We start from the raw sequence: 23291 nt of genomic DNA, 5'->3' as shown, positions 1-23291 counted from the left end.
TGTCCAAAAAATATATCTCAGTCTGTACTGAGACAATCATGATATCATTTTAAAATTAAGTTAGTATGTAGCCCAGAGAAGTCTTTATGGCTCCATTTCTATTGCATGGATTTTTTTTAACATATACATATAATTTTTTTTAAAACCCTCACCTTCTGCCTTAGAATCACTACCAGATATCAATTTTAAACCAGTAGAGTGTTAAGGACTAGCCAATTGGTATGGGATTAAGTGACTTGCTCAGGGTCACCCAGGTACGGTGTGTCTTGAGGCCAGATTTGAACCCAAGACTTCCTGTCTTTACACCTGACTCTATCCACTTAGCCACCTAGCTGCCCCTATATTGGAATTTGACACCAAATTTGGCTAGCCCATCCAGTTCTAAATCTATGATCTAAAGTACTTTTAGGTAAAATGTTATGTGCAGTGGCTTCATTATTAGAATACTCTTTGATTTTTAAGCTCATTTAGATAATCATTTATTCCTTTGGAAAGAAATATCACTTTTAAATCTGTTCTCAGACTTGAAATAATAAAATCTCACATTTGTGCTATTGGATAAAATCCTCCCCTAGAATTGAGTTGAGGCTACCAGTCCAAAACAGAAAATGGTAAATTAGGGTGAAGCCTCATTATCTGATATGTTTAGAGAATAGTCAACAACATTACACCACAAAACAAAAATTGCACAAGATGAAAGGTTCTGCAATCATCCCTACCTTGAAGAAGCTTACATTCTAGTGGGAATACAGTGCACATGTAATTAAGCAAATGGAAGATAATTTGAGAAGGTAGAAAACTTTTAACAACTGGGATACTTCCTGCACTGAATCTTGAAAGAAGCTGGGGATTTAAAGAAGAATGAATGACAGCTAAATTGCACAGTGAATAGAGCACCAGGCCTGAATTTGAGAGGACCTGGGTTAAAATCTAGTCTCCGACATTTCCTAACTGTAACTCATGACAAATCACATAACTATTTGTCAAACCCTTGCCCTTCTGTCTTAAACTTGTTACTAGGAAAAGATAATGATTTTTTTGTTTGATTTTTGAAGGAGAGCTTATTTTCTAGACCTGAAAGACAAACCAGTAGAAAGGTGTTGAGATGAGCAATGAAACCTCAAGCCTATTAAGAAGAATAAAAGCTTGAAAAAGTCAGCAGAATAGAATTTGGTATCTTAAATTCCAGGCTGAAGATTTTATCATATGTAATAAAGAAGTACAAAATATTTTTGGTTGGGGAAGTAGCATGATCAGGATTAGACCGGTGTATTAGAAATATTAATTTCATAGTTATATGGATACATTTCAAAAGAATAGATTTTATTCAGGGAGATGATTTAGAAGGCAATTTAGTAAACTATCTGAGAAGTGAATGAAAGTTTGGACTAAGGTGATGATTGCATTGATGGAAAGAAGGAGGTCATTAAAAGAGGACAACCAGTTCTGCTATAACAAGATATATGTGTTCCCCAAAAAGCACCATCCTTAGCAAAAATCAAGAAATAACAAATTTTATCAATGACACATTACCCCCCCCCCCCCCCAAATGACAGGAACCCAATAGAAAATGATAGTACAGTTTTATTTGTGTTAAATGGTTAAGAAATACATAAATATTATAGTAAATAGTGGCATCATCTGTAGCCTTGAGATGCTGCTCAATCAGCCTTAATCCTGTTTCCCCTAGGGCTAGGTTGGCAAGAGATTGGACAAGCTGCATCTTGGGGCTAGAAACCATGGAGGCCAAATAGTATTGATTCAGACAAACCTTTCTCTGCTCACAGTACCTGCTATGCCAGAAGATAAACAATAAATATGATACTACCTCAACAAAAGTCTAAAGTTCACTTCTGGAAATGGACATCAGAAGGCTTGAAGTTCATGAATTATTGCAAAGTACTGCAGTTTTCTATATTCAGTTTGTTTCTGGAGGAAGAAATTAGGCAGAAACAAAATTGCAGTTTGCATTTGTGAGATTTAAATTAATGCCCACTATTTCAAGTTTTATTTTTTAAAGTTTATTATCTGACAAAATAGAACCACGTGACTAAGTTCTTCTACCTGCTCAAAATTCCCCACTCTACCAAAGCCAAGACAGGAAGGAAAGAGACTGAAAGGTGGGGCTACACCCAATTTATATCCTAAGTCAGCACATAGACAGGAAATGAGTAGGGTGCTAGGAATCATAGTTTTCCTGGGGATCATAGTTTTTAGGGTAACAGATTCTAATTACACACATTATACTCAAAATGTTCCCTAATATATGTGTTGGGACAAATTCCTGTTGTTGAAATGTGTTATTACAGAACCGTTACAGAGTTAGTATGGATACAGTTTAGCAACTTAATGGGCTATGGGGGGAAGAGAAGGTTGAAAATCACAGAATTTTAAGAGTTTGAAGAGACCTCAGTGGCCATCTTATCCAATACATAATCATATTGAAAGTATACCCAACAAGCTGTTATCTGGCTTCTCATTCTATTTTAGATAGCTCTAATTATTGGAAGATGATTTGGGGGGGGGGCGGTATAGAGCCTAGTATACAGTAGATGTTTAATAACTGCTTATTCACTGATTAGTATAGATCTGTCTGCAGTTTCTATCCCCTTCTCCTAGTTCTCTCTTCTAGGGACTAGGAGAGAACCAAAGATGACTCCATGGTTGTAAACCTCAGAGAATAGAAAGTGGAATTTGAAGGAGAGTTTAGTTTAAGGAAGGCCAAATATGTGCTCTTTGACCATGTTGTGTCTAAGGTGGCTACAGGATATCCAAGTGGAGAACTACAATAGACAGTTGATATGAGCCTGGAATTCAGGAGAAAGATTAGAGATATGTTTACTGACACAATAATAGAGAAATACTGTACAGTCACCTGAGAAGAAATGACACTTCACCTCCAGGGAGTTAAATGAGATTAAAGAAAGGGAGAAGAAAAAAGGCCCAAAAGAGAGCCTTAAGGAATCTTCCATGATAGCGGAGGGAATGAATGATGACCATCAAATAAATGAGACAGAGAAAGAGAGGTTATTTGAACAGTAGGAGAATCAGAAAAGCAAAGAGAGATTAAAAAAATCCAAGAGGAGTGCTCGAGTTTCCTATATTCAGATTGTTTTGGGAGGAAGAAATTAAGCAGAAGCAAAATTGGAAATTGCATTATATTCAAACGTTCCCTAATATATCAGTGTTTAATTCAACAGTATCAGAAACTGCAGAGGAGTTAAGTAGAATAAAGACTGAAAAAGACATCAAGTTTATTAACTGTGAATTTTGTTAAAACTTGAGAGCAGTTCAGTAGAGTGGTGGGATTGGAAGCCAGAACACAGAAGGTAGAGGAAAGGAATGATCAGTGAAGAAGTGGAGGCAACAAAGACCAGTGATCTCTTGAAATTTGTTGTGAAAAGGAAGAGACAAAAGGGTCATAACTTGGTTATGATAGGTTTTTGTTGTTTGTTTTAAAGAATTGGGGTAATCTTAATCATATTTTCAGGTAACAGGGAAATATCAGAGATGAAAGAAAATTATTGGTGAAAAAATTCTCATAGAGGAGATAGAAAAATATGGAGTAAGATCAAGACCAATAAGGAGAGAAACTTAAGGAGGTTCAGTGGATAAAGATCTAGGTCTAGAGATCCAAGGACCTGGGCTTGACTTTGACCCTCAGAGACTTCCTAACTGTAACCTGGGCAAATCACTTAATCCTGATTCCTAGCCCTTAATGCTCTTCTGCCTTGGAACCAATGTTTAATATTAATTCTAAGGTAAGGGTTTAAAAAGAAAAGAAAGGCTACTCCTTTCTCAAAGACAACAGTCAAATAAAAGATAATGGGTGAAAATGTGAAGAGGTTTGGAGAAGCTGATATAGAGCTCATCATGTTTGGTGGCCTTAATTTCCTCAGGAAAATAGGAGATAAGGATTTCTTTAGATGCCATGTGGTAAGAGGCAGCATTGGATATTGGAAGATAGAAGAAATTTTAGAACAGCTTCTGAAAGGAATGAGATAATCAGCATATGAAGAATAAAAGTTTTGTAATAGCACAGTAAGGATCTAGTTGAGGTGAGTTTGTAGTGGAATCAATTGGTACAAGGGAATGAGCATTCCTTTGGTTAGCTGAGGGTTATTAAGTTGATATTGATATGCTTGGAGACGAGGATGTTGAAGACTAAGACAATACAGATCATGAACTAGGTAATAAACTCCTGAGTAAGAAGAGTAAATAGAGAGATTTTAGAGAAAGTTAATTTTCTGAGTGATAATGGTAGAAGACAGGTCTGGACTTAGCAGCAAGAATGAAAGGAGTATGCTAACCAAATGAGGAAACATGAGAGAAGGTTCAAACAACATTGGAGTGTGTAACTAGAGACATGTTTTTCAGGTAGAAAGTTTGTAAAGAGAAGAGACAGGATGGAAAATTGAGTGTGTCTCTTATGAGGGATAGGACTGGGGAATGATGCGATTTTGCTGGTTATGGGTAGTAGGGAAAAGCTGTTCTTATCTTCTGGAAACTGGGATCTCACTGGGATTAGAGTAACTAATTTATGAATCTAATAACTCCTAGGACTGGAAGAATACAAATTGTATGGTACAGTGGATAGAGTACTAGGCCTTGCAGTCAGGAAGACTTGAGTTTAAATGCTACCTCAGACACTTAATAGCAGTTAAAATAAGTGACTTGGTAAGTAATTTACCCTTAAATATGCTACATGAAATTTAAACTAAAAATTTTTTAAAGCCAAAAATCAAATCACTTAACTGCATATGGCATTGGGCAATTGTTTTGATTCAATTGTTCAAAATTGTTGTCATAATTATCAAATAAGGATTCGCCTTCCATGTAAACCAAATTTTTATCTATTACCTTTGTCTTTTTATGTAACCAAAACTTTCACATCATTTTCCAGTGTTACCTTTAAAGAGAGAACAATAAGAGTTTTGTCCTAAAGCAACAGTTGTGGTTATCCTCAGGAAAGTACTCTGGAGGAAGCAGGTCACTCAGGAGTCTAGACTTCTCACTTAAGATGGATTCCATTATTTTTGTTCTACTGGGGCCTTAGCCAAGGACTTTACATGTGAATGATTTAGAAATGAAATAATGAATTGCACCAAGCATTTGCGATTCTGAAAGTCCTTTTCAGCCTCACTCTAGCTCTTTCTGCTCTCATAAAGCAAAGAAAGAATCCTTGGTTGGCATTCATCTCTGTTTCCATGGAGTGATGAGAGTAACACTTTAATAAAAGAAGTAATAAACTTGAGAGTATATTAGCAGTCTTTCAGTAGCCTGAATCTAATTTTAAGCATAACTTTCTATTTCTTATAATACATGTTTACTGTTAACTATTATTGCCAATGTTTTGTGCCTTCGTGTTGCTATTCTAAGACCTTGTTCTTCTTCCCCTGTCTTAAAAGTGATATCTGATTTTCCCCCCTGAGGATAGAAGAAGATGCAAGAACAATTTCATTTTGATGATATGGTTTATTCATCATGATTTAATATTTGTGTGTGCTTCATCCCGTTTGTTATATGCTAGGCAGGCAGACTAATAATTTGTGAAGATACCTTTACTCTTCTATTTAAAAGAGGGTCAGATGGGGTTTCTATATGGCTTAGTGGATAGAGCACCCGGCCTTAGAGGCAGGAGGTCCTAGATTCACCTGTGGCCTTCATAGCTGTGTAGCTCTGGGCAACTCATTTAACTCTTTAATTACTCAACCCTTACCTTGGAACCGGTATTTGGTATCAATTCTAAGACAGAAGGTAAGGATTTTCTTAAGATGGTGAAGCCCACAAGCATTGACAGACATAAGGTGACTTCAAAATTTGTAAGATTAAAAAGACTTTTTCCCTTACATAATATAGAACCAGTTTTCTCTCCTAGTGATATGAAAATAATATCTTCATTTAAAGTCCTTATCCTTTCCTAGGTAAGGTTCTACTATCAAAATGTTTGGGTATATACTATCAATTTCATGAGGTGACATTTATGAAGCTATCATATCCATCTATAACCTGACAGCTCTAGCCTCTAGAGGGCAATGCAATTTCTTTTAATGGAAGTCTGCGGTTTCCCTGAGAAGTATTTATAGATGGCAACATCCTACAAGTAGAGTGATGTGCTTTGGTCATCCCTGTCCTGTCCATGCTTCAGGAAATGGTTTGATTGATTGGGACAAGTATATTGTTAGAAATAATTAAAATTACTAGCATAAGCAAGATATAATCAAAGAAAATAATACTAATTCAACTATACATTCATAGAATTCAGCAGTACATTCATATCTCATTTACTTCTGATGGGTGAATTCATGGGTTCTTGAGATTTTCTTAATTAGTGTGTTTGTAAAGCATACTTGAGTAGCTCAGAGTTGCAACATAATATAGCAGAGAGAGGACTGGCTCTGACCCCCATTAATTTTGTAATCTTGGGCATGTAACTTGATTTCTTTATACTCAGGTAACTCTTTAAGACTGTAAGTTGCAGAGTAGATGCTGATATTCATTGGTAAAGAGAGTTTCCTCTCTGGTAGTTCCTTCTTCCAGTGAAATGGGGTGTGGGACAAGAGGCAGAGAACAAAACATTTATGACTAATCTGTAGTACTGAATAGATCTGGCTAGTTACTGGTTTGATGTCTGTAATGGTTATACCCCAGGATCAGGACAAGCTGAGACTCATGAATGATGGCATTTGGTGTTATGCATACATGTCCTCAATGTGGCCTTTATTTTAAGATCAATAAATTGTAGGTAGGCAAGTTCCTTGAGTGTTGACATTGTCTTTTTCCTTTGACAAGAGAAGCAAACTAGAACACTAATGTGAAGAGCTTTGTTACTATCTTTGGCTCTTCTAACACCCAGGGAACCCTATCATGTTTTTTTGTTTTGTTTTTTAATTTAATTCTTAAAATTCATGGTTCTTTTTATAGCAGTAGAATAAAGGAACTTCAGTTCTAAATTGGATTCTTGCCTTTCATTACATCTTGAGCACTTATACACAGTATGTAACATAGTAGGAACTTAATAAATGGCTCATTGACTGATTTTGGTAGCAGATAGGAAATGTTTCCTTAGCTTAAGGGTGTGGAGAGCAAGTCTGACCTTGGCCCACTGACATTTCTGTTCTGACTTTGTGAGAACAAGCCAGATTAGCCAAGGCAAGCAGACTTCTAGCAGCAAGGCTTGCTGCCATCAATGTAGGAGATTATGTAGCCAGCCAAAGACACTTGAATTCTTGACTCAATGACCTGAAAACATTCCAGCTGTGATTGTGAATAATTAGGGGGTGAAATTACTTTATTCTTGTATCACTTAATAATTACTTTTCAGATTCCTTCTTGAGTTCGCCTATTTCTATATCTTTAAAATTCATGGGGGACAAGAAGAGCAATGGTATGATTTGATACAGATATGCCATTCATTTTCATAAGGATGATAAATGTTGACCTGTGCAATCCCTTCCAGTTCCATGATTCTGAAGTCATATCACACAGGTTCATGTGATATCTTGCAATTCAGATGCATGCCCTACTCGGCTCTCTCCTTTCTCTTTATGGTTCAGCTCAGGAAGCCTTCCCTAATTGCCCCAAGTCTTACTGTTCCCTCTCAGAATTACTTTGTGATTACTTTTCTGTATCTGTTACTCTCTCACTCCCCTCTGAGGACAGGAGAGGAGACTTCACTGATGATTGAAGAGTTTAATTTAATGGAATTGCTTATTAATGATCAAGTCAGGTTTTTGAAGAAGCCAGTTTTGTACATACCACTATTTCCTGGCATTTTATCATATACTTGTAGTTAATGTAGTCTCTGTTTCATTTGATCAGTAATAACATTGGTCTCAAACATTTCAGAGCTTTTCCTATGCTTACATGACAGAATGCTGAACTTAGAATCAGAAAGACCTGGTTTCAAATCCTACCATGTACACTGACTAGCCATGGACAAATCACTTCGTTTCTCAAAGCCTTTGTTTCTCCATCTTTTAAGTGTGGATAATGACTTTAATAGCTACTTTGTATTGTTATGAAGTTTAAATGAGATAACATATATATATATATATATATATATATATATATATACCTTTTTTCTCTGTAAATGTCAATAATTATTGTTTTTTATTTCTCACATCTAAATACCACAGTGAATAACATCACCATATCTACAGTTTCCCAAATAGAAAAACTTGCCAGCCATTCTTATTTCATCCTCACCTTTATCTTTTACTGCCCGCTAACCAGTGCTGCCTCCTTCACCAGTTGTTTAAGTATATTCCAAACTTGTATTTTCCCATCCTTTTGCTCTCCCTATAATTGGTGATGAGGAATAAGTTAATAAGGCATTTTTAAGCATCTGATATGTGCCAGCCATTGTGCAGTTCAATGAGGGAGATAATATGCAAACAAATATATTGAAAGAGAATATATATATTCTCTTTATATATATAGGATATCTCTCTCTCTCTCTCTGTCTCTCTCTCTCTCCATATATATATATATAGGATAAATAGGAAGTGGGCACTAGAATTAAGAGAGACATGGGTAGACAGTAGGAAATGAGCCGGTATAGAAAGAAAGATTGAAAATAAATGAAAGAGTGAGTATAACAGAGGAGACAATTTTGTTGGAGGAAGCAGGATGGAAGGAGATCACTTGAACACAGTAGAGGTTTAAATAAGAAGTAAGGTCATATCATCATATGAGACTCGGTGAAGGAGGAAATAGTAGCAAAAAGCACCCAAGTGATAGGAGATGAGGAAGAGAGGAGAAAAGAAAGTTTCTGGTGAATGACCTCAATTTTTTCTGTAAAATATGAGGCAAGGTTCTCAGTTGAGAGAGTGGGGAGAGGAAAAGCTCTGAAAGCTTTGATGAGACATGAAAAAGTTTGAAAGTACTGCTGTTTGGGAATGGGCTAGTGAATTGATACAGGAGGTATAATAGAATTGCCAAATGTATACATTTCATGGTGCAGCCACTTAAAAGAAACAATAGCTCCCAAAACAAAAATCTTAGCTAATCAGATCAGCCATCATATACTAAAGCCATTTGTAAAGCAGTAGAAAACCTCTGGTTATTCTTCCTTTTCCTAGAGTTTTCTATAATTTCAAACACTTAAGAGACAACATATAATCCTATTTGGATTGGATTATCCCTTTGCACTATTTCAACAGGTTTTGAAGATTTAGATCAGGATTCACTCTGTAAAGATGAAGAATAATGCTACCTGTATATCCTGAAACTCTCCCTTTCCCTCCATCCCCATTTTATGAATGCAGCTCTGGCCTTGTCCCAGTTAAACTATTAGTCCACAGACTGAATCCACAGTTGGTGTTCTTCTTTCTTCTCTGTATACTTGGTATCATATATCCTCAGGAAGACAGCTGACAATCCCTCCTTTTTTACCCTAACTCCTCTAACCAAAAGTGAGCTAATAACTTCTCACTTTTGCTTGTCTATTGAAGTTTTGGAGCAATCATTAGTTCACAAATCCCCTCCTGAAATAATCCCAGTGTATTAATTTCTACTGGGAATGGATATCTTTCATCTCAGTCTTTTGCAAGTATCTAAAGTCATTCTCCAGGGAATATGTTGCTTTAAATTTGAATTCTTGGTATTGCATTATAGCCTTCCTTGCCAACCTATTCATAGTACACTTATGACATTACCCTTAAATACCCTTCTGCAGGTCAGATGCCAGGTCCTGGTTCCATGATGCCTGGACAGCCCATGCCAGGCCGTATGATTCCAGCTGTTGCAGCCAATATCCATCCTTCTGGGGGTGGTCCTCCCCAACCTGTCATGCCTCCAATGCCTGGGAACATCATTGGACCACGTGTACCCCTTGCAGCACCCAATGGCATGTGTAAGTAGAATTCTGGGGCTGGCCTACTACCCTCCTGGCCTCCTGGGTCTAGGGAAAGGGGAGAATAGATGTTAAGTACTTTGGTTTTTCCAAGGTCTAAGTCCAGACACATTTGAATTACCTAGAACTGAGGAAAAGGTAAACGTGTATCAACAATTCAGCTTTGGATGAGCATTTTATTTATGATAGCATAATGATTCATCCCAATATTTAACATAAAAATTCTCTCTGTTCAAACTCATTAACCAGCATGGCTTCAATAAATTTACACTTCTGATGAGTTGAGTGCTTAGGAAATAGAGGATGCTGTTCACCTAACTTCTTCCTCTTTACTGTCTTCCAGTTAAGTCCTTGGTGGAGCTGTAGAATATCTTGTTTGTATAGCAGTCCTTCATGGATATGAATGTAAAGCTTACATCTAGGAGTTTTTAGACTGTAGAGCAATCAAATGTTTAAAGGACCAAATAACAGTCCTTGTAAGCAATCTGTTCTTTGAGTTTTTAGTGTCTTATGAAGGAAGAAGGAATATTTCTCCCTTATGTCACTTACCATATTAGGAAACATGGACCAGCTTTCTATAGGAACTTGGCCTAGAAGAACTGTGACCTTGCCTTTTTTGCTTCAATATCAGGACTGTTTTCACCATTAGGGAATCATTGGTGTATCTATTACTTGCTTTGGGGGCAGATTTCTAGAAAAGTTTTTGGAAGTTTGTCCTATTACATAAGTTTTTACTAGCATCTTCTACTGAGCATCTTTTGTGTACCAAGCACTACAGACAACACTGTAGAGTATACAATCTCTGCCTTTATGAATTTTCTCTAATTAATGTAATTAAATACATACAAGAAAAACTGAAGGGGTGGAGGGCCCAGAAAGACATATAATTGTATTATATTGGAAAAGACCCTGGACTTATGAATCATGACAACCAAGTTCTAGTCTCATCCCCAACATTAACAACTTATAGTACTGTCTGAACTATTTCATTTCTTTGGACCTCTGTGTTCTTATCTGTAAGATGAAGTAATTAGTTTAGAAAACCAACTCCCAAGTGGCTGAATCCATTCGTATGATGTCAAGTGTGTATAATATGTGCATGGGTATGTAATATATGGAGACATGTGTGTGTGTGTGTGTGTGTGTGTGTTATACATGTATACATCCATGGATTCATATATGATTTGCTAGGTATCAGCAAGCTACCTGAGTGACCCTTCACTACTAATTAGGCCATATAAGACAATTGGTGAGTTGAGTTCCAAGAACACTCATAGAGCAATAGCTGAATGGGTAAAATCACAGTGATAGAGAAAAGGCCCCCTTGATCACTGTATCCATTTCTTGAGAACCAGTTTGCTATTTGCCCTCCAGACAAGCATAAAAAAAAAAAACATACTAGTCTCTCCTACAACTAACTAATCTGCTTTCTCTCTCATCAGAAATAAAATCGTCAGTTTTTAATACTATTTTGACTCTAGCTCACCCTGTATAAATGCAAATGCTTTGAGGGAAAATGGTTATGCAGAATTGGGAGCTGTAAAACCAATCTTTAGAGGTTCACAATAAAATTGGAGCAGGCCCACTAAGGACTTCAGTGCCATTTCAATTCCTAGAATACCCCCAACCTTCCCTCTCTTTAAATCTTTCACGAAACCTTTTCATGAACTCTCCAATCACAACTGATTTCACCCATTTCAACTTTCATGATGCTTATTTTTCTCTTAAATAATTATGACATTCACCAAATACATTCTAATCAACATCAAGCAGGGACTATTTAAATGATAGTTTTCTAAGGTACCGTTTATTAGGCACCAAGGATACAAAAATTAAAATTTTCACAATTCTTGCCCTTAAGAAATTTATTGTCTTCTGGGAAGTTGATATTACACTCTGATGAAAGCCAGGAAGAAGAGCACCTTTATCTAGGGGTGGGGTGGTGGTCAGGGATCTCTTTATTTTCACCTTTTCTCTGCTGACAGTCAACAAGCATTTGTTGAGCATTGACTATGTTCCAGGACTCTCTTCGAGGTCCTTGGGATACAAAGATGTGAGATTATAGGGCTTATCAAAAGCTTTCCTGGTCATGATGGAAGTTAAACTGGACTCTGAAGAATGAGTAAGATGTAAATAGTGTGATTTTTAGATTTTCCCCATCTTTCTTAGTCTAGCACCCAGGAATGTATACACCCACACTACACTGGCATGTGCTAGCAAATGACAAATCAGAAACAACTGACTGTCCCCTGGGCTGTCCTAAGCCAAGCTTGAGCCGCCATTGGCACATGTGAGGTGCAGAAAGTGATGTAGAGAACTGCCTTTGGAGTTCTCGTGACTTCCTGTGGGGAGGGCTGGGTAGCAGTTCGATCCTGGAACTCAGGCCTGGAGGAGCTCCTCAGACAGCTTCCTTGAGACAGTCACGTGGTGAGTTATAAGACTGACTTCCCTTTTCCTTGACTCTTAGGGGAGGCCCCCTTGGCCAAAGCCTTGAACTCCTGCCTGGCTCAGTCTGAGCTGGAGTAGTTTAAATTAACTCTTTTCCCTCTCTCCTTTTCTTTCTTTCTTTTTTTTTTCTTAAACCCATACCTTCTGTCTTGGAGTCAATACTGTGTATTGGCTCCAAGGCAGAAGAGTGGTAAGGGCTAGGCAATGGGGGTTAAGTGACTTGCCCAGGGTCACATAGCTGGGAAGTGTCTGAGGACAGATTTGAACCTAGGACCTCCCATCTCTAGGCCTGGCTCTCAATCCACTGAGCTACCCAGCTGCCCCCTCTCTCTCCTTTTCTTAATTTCTTCCTCCTATTGTAATTAAATCACCATGAAATTCCATTCTGACTTGAGTGTTTCATTTAGGATTTAAGAAACTAAATCCTTGGTGACCAATAATTTTTACATTCAGTCTCAACCCTAAATTTAACCTTTACAATTGATGTAGCGAATCAGAGTATTCCAAACAAGTCATAGCACCAGAAGTTGAGCAATAAGATCGTGATGCAGAGGGTTTGTATTGGATGGAAAGTCTTTTCAGGAACTAAACTCCTTGTGCTTTCCTCTAATCTAGCTCCCAGTTGCTTGTGCTTCCGTTATTGATGTTTAGCTTTTGGATATATTTTCAGATCCCCCTCCTCCGCAGCAGCAGCCCCCACCGCCTCCACCCACCGATGGCGTCACTCCTCCTCCTGCAGCAGCACCAGCCTCCTCAGCTCCCTAACAAGCAACAATTCAAGGGACTTCCAGATCCAATTCCATGAGCCCACGTAGTGGTGACAAGACTCCTTTTCCTCAGTTTCCTTCTGTTTCTTTCAGGATTTTTCCTCTTTTACATCTGAGTGCCTCCTTACTCTGGTGTATTCCTTTTAGTGGTGCTCCTTTGCCAGGGCTCATGGGGGACTGGTGGTAACAGTGTACATTAGACAGGACACTTTGTGTCTTCCCTGTGCTAAATAAGGGGCAAATAGGGAATATAACGGGTAAGCCCATCTCAAGCTTTACTCTTGCAATCTTTCTTTGTCTTGGTGCTTCCATGGGTGTTTTTTTGTTAGTATTTTTTAAGGAAAAGAATCCTAAGTTAATAGGAACCAAAAGACGCAAGCAGAGAGATGGACATTCATTTTATCTTCATGATGGGATGGGGTGGAGGGCAAATATTTAGAAGATACACAAAGGCTTGGCACACACATACAAGCTCAAAGATAAGGGAAAACAGTGAAGGGAAGCATCCCTGCCATTAATACTACCCCCCTATAAGGAATATATGTGCCTCTTTATTAGTCCAAGGTATACATCATTCAATACCTGACTCATCTCTCATGCCTTGTTGACAAAACATACTCTTTTCATTGATCCATGGTGGCAGAGAGTGCAACAATTAGAATAAAATTACTCTCTTCCCCAGGTTCACTGGTTCTGGCTTTCTATGCAGATAGTTATTGTTGGGATGGTTTGAGATATAGGGAAACTTAGGGGGTGGGGGTGGGAGTAAGGGATGGGTTTGGAACTGGGGAACATATTCTCAGGTCCCCAGGACACCCAGAAAAGTTTCAGGAATCCAAGGCACTAGCCAGCTGAGGAATCAAGCCTAATAGTCACTGTTGGATGCATTTTTCTTCTCTTTGCCCTCCCCTTTATGAAAAGCTTAAGGGAAAAAAAAGGAGAGGGGAGAATAGTTCTGAAGTTCTAGTTAATAGAACTTGGTTGGGATGGCTAGGGGTGTGAGGCCCCAAACTACCTCTTGCAGACAGCCAGAGTGAGCAGAATTCAGTGGAAACGGTACTTTGAATTTAAAACAGGATTATTAGAGAGGTGAAGTAGTGCTATACCCACTCTTACACCTTTCCACTTTATTTTCTGATCTCTTACATTCCATCCTTCATCAGGATTTTGATAGGAAACACCTGGTAAGAAATTCTGAGGGGATGCCAGGGAAAGGGCTCAGCATCTAGAGCAATAAGCTCTTTTCTTTTTTTAGGAGATGGGTTACTGTTTTATCTTTATTTTTGAAAATGGGTTGTTATTTGGGGAGGTTTTTTGTTGTTGTTTTTCAGGGGTAGGGGTACAGGAATGGGGTCCACTCTATAGGAAGACAGAAAATGCCTTAATATGAGCCCAATTTGGACCACCACACTCTGTTCCTAATACTAATGGTTAGCTACTTGATAGATCTTAGTGACCATTCAACATTCATTTTTCCTTTATTCCAATTCCCTAGGAAAGAGAGGTTTTTTGAGGGTTTTTTTTTTTTTCTGATAAAACTTTGTTTTCAAAGCTTGTGACCTCCTTACCTTAATTTTCATGTTGCATTTCCATCAAGTTCAAATATAGGGTTGGAAATTTTTGCTTTTGTTTTCTTGTCTCATCTATAAAGCTTTACATATAAAGAGCAAGACAAATTCTGAACATAATGGAATATTTTCTTTCTTTTTTCCTTATTCTCTGGAAGACAAACAAAAAACCATCCAGATTTGCCTTTTCAAGGCTTCAGGTGTGGACTTCAGCTAAACATGTGCTCTCAGTATCTCAAGGCCATTTCTTAAAGCACTGGATTTGAGCTTTCCTCTCCTGCAGTTTAGTTTTAATGCAGTTAACTCCACAGAGAGCCTCCAGTGCCTTGTGAAAACATCTAGGGTTTTTTCCTCATATGTCCATCCTCCTGCCCTACTAAAGGAAAATTCATTCCAGATGTTACATTTTCATCCAGGACTTTTGAAGGAATGTGGAATTTTGTTTCAAATTATAGTCCCATGTAAACCTCAGGTTGTTCAGGTGAATACTTTCAAATTTCAAAGATCCAGGTAGATTTATTTTTTACTGTACTGGTGATGGTCCTACCAAGTACCTGAATTCTTAACACTGCTGTGTTTCTGTATAAATAACCATGTGGTGACTTTTTTTCATCTGATCCTGTGTATATGATCCAGTTTTATTCCTGCAATACAGCCACCCAATTTTGTGAGAAAAACAAAATACGGTTTTTTACAAGTCTGTGTCTTTGTGTGTGATTATTTCTAAAAATAAAGAATGGGACTGGGGTCAGGATGAAGGAAAGCTGCTTGCTCCTGTCTCTGTGTTAAAATAGGACCCTGTATTTCCACTTATGCTATATAGTACAAGGATACTTTGCCCTATCATGTGCAAAAATGCAGTGAATTCATGTGTATCTGGGACTTTTCTCCTGAAAACAAAAGATCCAATAGAAGGTGTGAGCTGAAGCCCTTTACTCCCTATCACCGTGAACCATTCTCCAAGTCTTCATGTAAAAATGAAAGAAGGTAAGTGTCAAGGTGCCAGAGAATAGGGTACCTTAGCACTGTTTACTATGTATGGCTTCTCTGTACTGACCCTCCTTTGGAAATTATGTGGGATCAGTTCAATTGGTCAAGATATGGATGATACACCTTTTTTTAACCCATACCTTCTCTCTTAGAATTGATATTAAATGTGAGTACCAAGGCAGAAGAATGGTAAGGGCTAGGCAATTGGGGTTAAGTGACTTGCCCAAGGTCACATAGCCAGGAACTGTCTAAATCCAGATTTGAACCTAAGACCTCTTCTCCCTCAGCATGGCTCTTTATCCACCTGAGTAGCTGTAACCTTTTGCTTGTTTCCTCACCTGTAAAGTAGAATGAATAATAATACCTACCTCTCAGGGTTGTGAGGCTAAAATGTGAGATAGCATGTATGTTTGGCACATGATAGTTATCTCTGTGCTAATTTATTGCCTGTGGGACTCTGAGACCTTTTCCCCATAATATTCCAATAGTTCCAAGTTAAGACATGTTAAAATCGTAGATCTGGAGCTTGAAGGAATCTTAGAAGTCTGGGGTTTGGTTCCTTTTTTGAAATGAATCTCTAGCAGGGTCAAATATAGATTACTTTAAAAGTTTTATAACCAGCTCCTTCATTTAACTATATGAAAACAGGCCCAAAATAATTTGTTCAAGGTAACAGACCAGGATTTAAAGCAGTTTTTTTAGTGTCTTTTGTGTGCATGACACTGTGTATAGTCACTGGAGGATTACCAAAAAGATTTTGCTTTTTGAGAACAGTCATGCTAAGAAAGCAGATGGTCTTCACTTTGCCATCATACCTTTTCCTAGAGTTTGATTGGAAGCAACTTCTTAAAAGGTACTGCTGTCATGGTAAGTCTCAGCAGCTTCCATGTGAATAAGTTCTGGCCGTTGCATTGAGGATAACATCTGGACTTGAATTCCTTTTTGAAATTGAATCTGATCCAGGATCAAATATAGAATCCTAGTAGAAGGACCAGGGATGGCCAAAGGAGGAGCCTTCAACAAGGGATTCAGGACAGAATAGCATAGGCATAGTAAGATGAGGCTCTTTTATACTGAGAGAAGACAAGAACCAGGACAATAACCTCTTAGTTTTTAGGTCCCTTTTCCCCTCCATCCTTACAGAACTCCACTAAATACAGCAAAATCTATTCATAGTACAGGCAAGAAAGAGTTTGCCGACTTTTAAACCTAAATTATAGGGGGGGCTGTATAATTTTTTTTTTTTAATAAAAACCCTTCTTAGATTCAATACTATGTTTTGATAAGAGCTAGGTAAGTAGGGATTAAGTGACCTATCCAGGGTCACACAGCTAGGAAGTACCTGAGGTCAGGTTTGAACCCAGGACCTCCGTCTCAAAGCCTGGCTCTCAATCCATTAAGCCATTTAGCTGCTGCCTGAGCCATCTAATCTTAACTTGTCTTCTATATCCTAGCTTCTATTTCAAAATCTCCAGAAGTTGGGGACTTATTATGAGGCAACTTTCCACTTTTGGACAGCTTGAATTTTAAATAATTTTTCCTTACATCAGGCCAAAAATCTGCCTTTGCAAATTCCATCCATTGTATTTAGTTCTCCTCTGGAAGGAACTAAACAGAATTAGGCTAATACTTATGTATGAAATTATGAAATATTCAAAAGATAGCTATTTTTTGTTCCCCCTCTTTCCTCACATATACATTTTCTAATCTTATGCAGGTTAATTATCCCCACTTAAGCTGATATGGGACCTCACACGATACGGTTTTTTATTCTTTTATCTTAGTCTTTTTCTAGATCATCCTAGTTTTTAGCCTATTGATGCCCTTTATAAAATGTCACTGGAGGGGCAGCTCTAATGGATACAGAACCAGGCTTGGAGAAAGGAGGTCCTGGGTTCAAATGTGGCCTCCCACACTTACTGGCTGTTGTGTCACTGGAAATTGAACACCCTTAGCCAGATATATTCTAAACATAAAATTGTTAGCTCTTGTCTTGATACTATGTCTTAATGGAGATTAAGAACATGTATGGGGAACCAGCTGGGTAGTTTAGTGGAATGAGACATACATGTAATACGTTTATAGTAACAATTTTAAGAGGTAAGAGAGCCCTTAACAACTGAGGGTCAGGAAGGAGCTGATAGGTAGGAGGTGCTACATTAATTGTGCTTTGAAACAAATAAGGTTATCTGAGGGAGAGTACTACAGATATTTAAAGGCATGGAAGGAAGGGCAGCTGGGTAGCTCAGTGGGTTGAGAGCCAGGCCTAGAGATGGGAGGTCTTGGGTTCAAATCTGGCCTCAGACACTAACCAGCTGTGTGACCCTGGGCAAGTCACTTAACCCCCATTGCCTAGCCCTAATCACTCTTCTGCCTTGGAGCCAATACACAGTATTGATTACAAGATGGGGAAGGTAAGGGTTTAAAAAAAAAAAAAGCATGTATTGAGTTTTTTACCTCTGTAAAACATTACTGAGCTTGTAGTCCATGCCAAAAGTTCCCTTTCCTATATTGATAAAATTAATTTTTTTTTAATGACCAGGTGAATTGGAGAAAAGTGATAAAGATATCTACATCTGATCTTAAACATCTATTTACAATAAATTCAAAATATGTACATGACACCATTTTTTAAAAAATAGCCTACCATACACCTTTCACTGCTATTGGGGATGGATTTTAACTAAAGAGAATGAATTACAAAGGATAAGGTAGATTATTTTGAAAATCTGAAATTAAAGAGCTTTTGCACTATATATATATATGTATGTATATGACAAGATGAGAAGTGGTCAACTGAGTCATATCTCAAAAGGTTTGATAGTCAAGAATAAGTAAACTGACAAATAATGTGATCCAAAGGTACTCTCCAAAGAGCACTGGTCAAAGAATATGAAACAGTTTATACAAGAGTTGCAAACTATCATGTAAGAAAAAAATGCTCCAATAATTAATGCAAATCAAAACCTCCAGTTTCAGTTCACAATCACTAAATTGGTGAGGTTGATAGAAAACAGGAACAATCAATGTTAGGGAAATATACAAGATAATTTTGGTACATTTGTTCTAGAGAGCAGTTTGGAAATATGCAAATAACAAATATCCATAATTTTTTGTCAAGAGAAGCCACTGCTAGGTTTATACCCTCACCAGAACATTGGCAAAAATAAAGGCTCTCTCTCTCTATATATACCAAAACACTTATAGTAGCACTTTTTGTGGTTGCAAAAAATGAGACAATCGATTCCATTCAGGGAAAGACTAAATTATTTCAATGGTAAAAATAATTGAATCATTACAAAATGATGAAAAATCAAGCAGAGCATTGAAAATAATATTCACCATGACTGGAACCTTGGAAATGAACAGGTAGGAAATGGGGAAAAAACAATTGCCACAAAACAAATGGTTGTGAAAGTATAGAGTATGTATACTTGACCTCAAAGATAATAAATGGAATTTTTATAGCATTTTACAAATTTATCATTTGCTCTCTATTAAAACCATAAGGTAGTAGCTATTCCGATTCTGATTTTGCAGATGAGGAAACTGCCGCCGACATTAAATAACTTACCCAGAGTCCCACAATTGCTGTTTTGGGCCACATTTGACTAACTCCAGGTGCAGTTTTCTATTCATTGCAGTACCTAAGAAATGAGACACTTGTCTTTTGTAAAGGTGGGTGTATACACACACACACACACACACACACACGTATAGAACATTGCATATGTCACTTCATTGTATTGGACCATTTTACTGAATTCTTTAGATGATTTGGAGAGGAGGAAATTATCAATAAAAATTTATTGCCTCTACAACAGATCAGATCCCCGTGTTTTTCCCTGTGCTCTTGTATCCTGGATAGGGTACAAAACATGCATCGGAACTTGAAGACAACTCTGACCTCTTCTATGTACTTGCTTATCTTTGCCATGGGGCCCTAAAAGATGCTTGGCTTCCTCTGTGCTAGCCCAAGCTTTGCTGCTCTAGCAGTCCTCTCCAAATTAACAGCATCTCAAGTGCCAGGTTGGTGCCAGGCCTTCCCTTGGTCCAATGGCCTTTTTATGGGTGGAATATGGATAAGTGAAGTGGCTATTGCTCGGGATTCTAGAAGGATAAGCAGTGTGACCTGCTTTCTGGTATCAGCCAGACTATGGCTATGGCCTTACAAATACCACCCACACTGAGCTAGACATTGTGTCTACAAACAAAAACAGAAGAAACAAGTGACACAAAATATACGCCCTCCTGAAAGGAGGGAGAGACAGGCTTATTATTCTCTTCCCTCCCTGCAGTGTCCCACCCCAGCAACTGAAAGGGGTGACAGGGAGGAAGACAGGAAAACAGACCGATATTCCCTAAAGAGGAGGGAACCAAAGAAAGATCTGCACACAGACGGGAAAGAAGCCTTGAGCATGTGCCATGCATATAGACAAGATGGAGGGAGCAAAAGATGCACATATGCATTAATTCTGTCTTGGAGGGTACTTAGTCTGCAACCATTGCTAGTATTCTCCATTCAAAGAGAAATAATTTCTCCTGATTTTCTCTTACCCTTAATGACTGTTTTGCACAGAATGCACTAGGATAAGATAGGAGTGGTCAATTTAAGAAAAACAGTTCTGTACCGTTTATAGGGCCTGTTTGTATGTGTGAAAGCTTATAATCCATAGTCTTCTATGTCATACATAGAACTAGAAATGAAGGTATTGATATAGGGAAGTTCTACAATGAGAACTGGAAAAGGACCCTCGGGTCTAGTCAAACTCCCCAATTTTATAGGCGAGGGTAGAGCTTGTTTAAAGATCACAAGTAATACATGGCCAAGTCAGGACTAGAACCCAGCTTGCTCATAACAAAAATCCAATTTTCCTGGACTATATGGCATAATGCAATAAGAGTAAAAAGTGGGCTTAGGAAATATTTGTGGAGAAAAATGGAAGCGACTGTGGAATAAAAAATAGAATAGGACATCCAGTATCCTGGTTAGGTCCTCCCAGTTAGGAGAGATGCCAGCACAGGAAGGTGAGCAAATCAAAATCATAGGTAATGGAATTTAATCTTGGTAGTCAAGTCACCCAAATAGGTGGTAGGCCAAGGACCCAGGACTTGTCTTTCATTGTTTGAGGAAATGCCTGACTATAGCTTGCACCCCAAAAACCTCACAGCCCAATTTGCCTTAAGGCAGGATGATTTAATGGGAAAATTAATTAACCATTGACTAGGTGATGTGACTCTTGAGTAAGGCATTTTCTCTCTCAGGCTATTTCTCTAAAAATGGAAGGCCTCCCTTAGATGAACCCCACACTAAAGTTTTCTGATTTCATAAGAATGTGTAGATTTTTTAAGATGGGAACGTGACCCAGACTTATTTTTACTATGTCAAAAGCGGGGTGGGAAGCATGATGTACTGATTTTGGTTTGTGGGTCAGTTGTCATTTTTGCAGATAAAGGATCATGCTGTACATTTGTATGATAGTTTTGTTCTTCACAGATATATTATTGCAGCACCTTCTGTAACTTCCTCTAACTCCCACCCTCACCTATCCCAATCCACTCACCCAAAGCCTCTGGGCAGCACACGGGTTCCCCACAGTTGCTCCGATGACAGTAGGCTAGTTGGCCTCTCAATATTCTCCAAAACAATACATCCTTCCTCCCCCATCCCAATTCAAGACCCAGATGAGATTAACAACCTGGCATGTAAATCTGATCCAGGACTTCTAGTCAGATGGTATATAGCTGTGCATACCAAATGCAGGCACCTAGGGGTGTTTCAGTACCTGCATCTGGTTACTGGTTTGAGAGAAGTGGGGGATTCCCATGAGGACACCTCTTTGGGAACTGATAATAATTTGATGTTCCGTGGCACTTCATACATATACTACCTCACAGAGGCACAACAGTGGAAGGAGAGAATTAGCACCTGCTGTGTGCCAGGCACTGTGCTAAATACAATCAATCTGTGAGGTAGATAGAATGCAAGTTGTTACAGATGAGTAAATTTAGGGTCAACAAACTGGGCTGAAGGGCAGTGTTGCAGAACTAATCGTTGTAAAGCACTTAGTACAGTGTAAGCACCATAAACATGTGAGCTGTTATTATCATTAGGCTGCATTAAAAGAGAAATAGCATCTGGGAGTAAGGAAGTGATACTCCTCTTGAAATTTGCCCAGATCTGCTAATGCCTAGATTGATGTGTTTAGTTCTATGCTTTATAGTTTAGGAAGCTGTTCATAAACCAAGTACAGAAGACAACTAGGATGATGAATACATAGGAGGATTACTTTAAGGAACTCTGGAGATGAAGAGATGCCAGGGGAGGCAGCTAGGAAGACAGATAAGAGACTGACTTCAAGTATGTATTTAAAGGGAAAACTTTCTAACAACCAGATCTGTCCAAAAGCTTTGGGCTGCTTTGTGAAACAGTGAATTCTTAAGGGTTTTGATCCTAGGCCGGCTGATTTGATTTGTTTTGTTTTGTTTTGTTTTTCAGTTGTGGATTGATTTCGCCTGACATTTCTTTCAAGGCTGAGATTCTGTGATTTCTTCCTATTCTACATTCACCTTTCTGAATATCTCTCTTTAACCCCAAATGCTCCATAAGCATTGCTGCTTCTCGGCCAGAAATATTAGAGTGGACAGGGATTTGCTATCTCTAGTGCTCCTCTGGTCACCCAGGCTTACTTACTGCCCCTGATCTTTGTTGCCCTCATTCCTAGACCAGAATCTCTGAGTAAAATATTTACTGAAAATCTGTGAGTGAATGAATAAAATGTTTTCTAAGTGCAAAACACTATTACTACATACTAGGTCTATGAGGATTATAGAAATGATTAAGTCCCAATCCTGAAGAAGCATGGGGTCTAGTAGGGAAGATAAGACACAATAATTAATAAGTAGTACTGAATGAGATAAGTTCTCTAAGGTTATATGAAGTGTTTGATGGAATTTAGGAGAGACCATTCTTCCACCTGGAGTAATTGAAGGATTTGGGTGAGAAAAAAGATGGGCAGTAGGCACTCCAATTTGTTTGGAGCACAGAGTGACTGAGAAATAAAACTATAAAGGTAAGACCAATTATGGAAGGCTTTGAATACCAGGCTAACAAGCTTAGGACTTCCCCCTCCACCTTGTAGCTAATGGAGAACCATTAAAGGTTTCTGAGTAAAAAAGAGCTACTTAGGAAAATTAATCCTGTAGGATGTGCTTAGATTGATGTTTTGCCTTAGGGCACAAAGCTATTTAATGGCTGATTAATTGAGAAGTGAAAGGGACCTTTAAGGCACAAGTGCCAAAGAGAAAGGTGGGCAGTTCAACTTGCAGACCAACACAAGACAGAGTTCATGCAAAGAACAGTTGAACAAGACTGTAAAGCTGCATATCTCATCCAGCTTCGTCGTTTTACATTTGTGGAAACTGAGGCTCAGAGAGACAGTGATTTGCTCAAGGCCATACAGCTTCCAAGTGACAGAGATGGAACCTGACCCCAAAGCATCCTTAATTCTAATTTCAGGGTTCTTTACATCATTAGACAATTCTCCTTATTCTTCCTCCCTATACTTTTCCCATTATGAAGTGGCGCATATAACATTCCTTGCCCTTGAAGAGTTCTCAGACTAGTACAGGAGACAAGATCCAGGGAGTAGGACTATAGTC

At 38.3% G+C, this 23291-nt stretch overlaps 1 protein-coding gene across 1 annotated transcript in view; it reads left to right on the top strand.

The window, feature by feature from the left end:
* SMARCC1 (SWI/SNF related, matrix associated, actin dependent regulator of chromatin subfamily c member 1) overlaps positions 1 to 15336 on the top strand; it is a 156631-nt gene extending 141295 nt beyond the window's left edge. The window contains exons 27-28 of the mRNA XM_001366884.5: positions 9680 to 9856; positions 12975 to 15336. Coding sequence (XP_001366921.1) covers positions 9680 to 9856; positions 12975 to 13069 — 272 coding nt within the window. The 3' untranslated portion in view covers positions 13070 to 15336. The remainder of the gene's footprint in view (positions 1 to 9679; positions 9857 to 12974) is intronic.
* The last annotated feature ends 7955 nt before the right edge of the window (positions 15337 to 23291 follow it).

The sequence above is a fragment of the Monodelphis domestica genome, chromosome 7 (assembly GCF_027887165.1).
Source record: "Monodelphis domestica isolate mMonDom1 chromosome 7, mMonDom1.pri, whole genome shotgun sequence".
Classification (NCBI taxonomy): Eukaryota; Metazoa; Chordata; class Mammalia; order Didelphimorphia; family Didelphidae; genus Monodelphis; species Monodelphis domestica.
The sequence above is the reverse complement of the archived record's forward strand: the minus strand, read 5'-3'. Positions and strand labels throughout refer to the sequence as shown.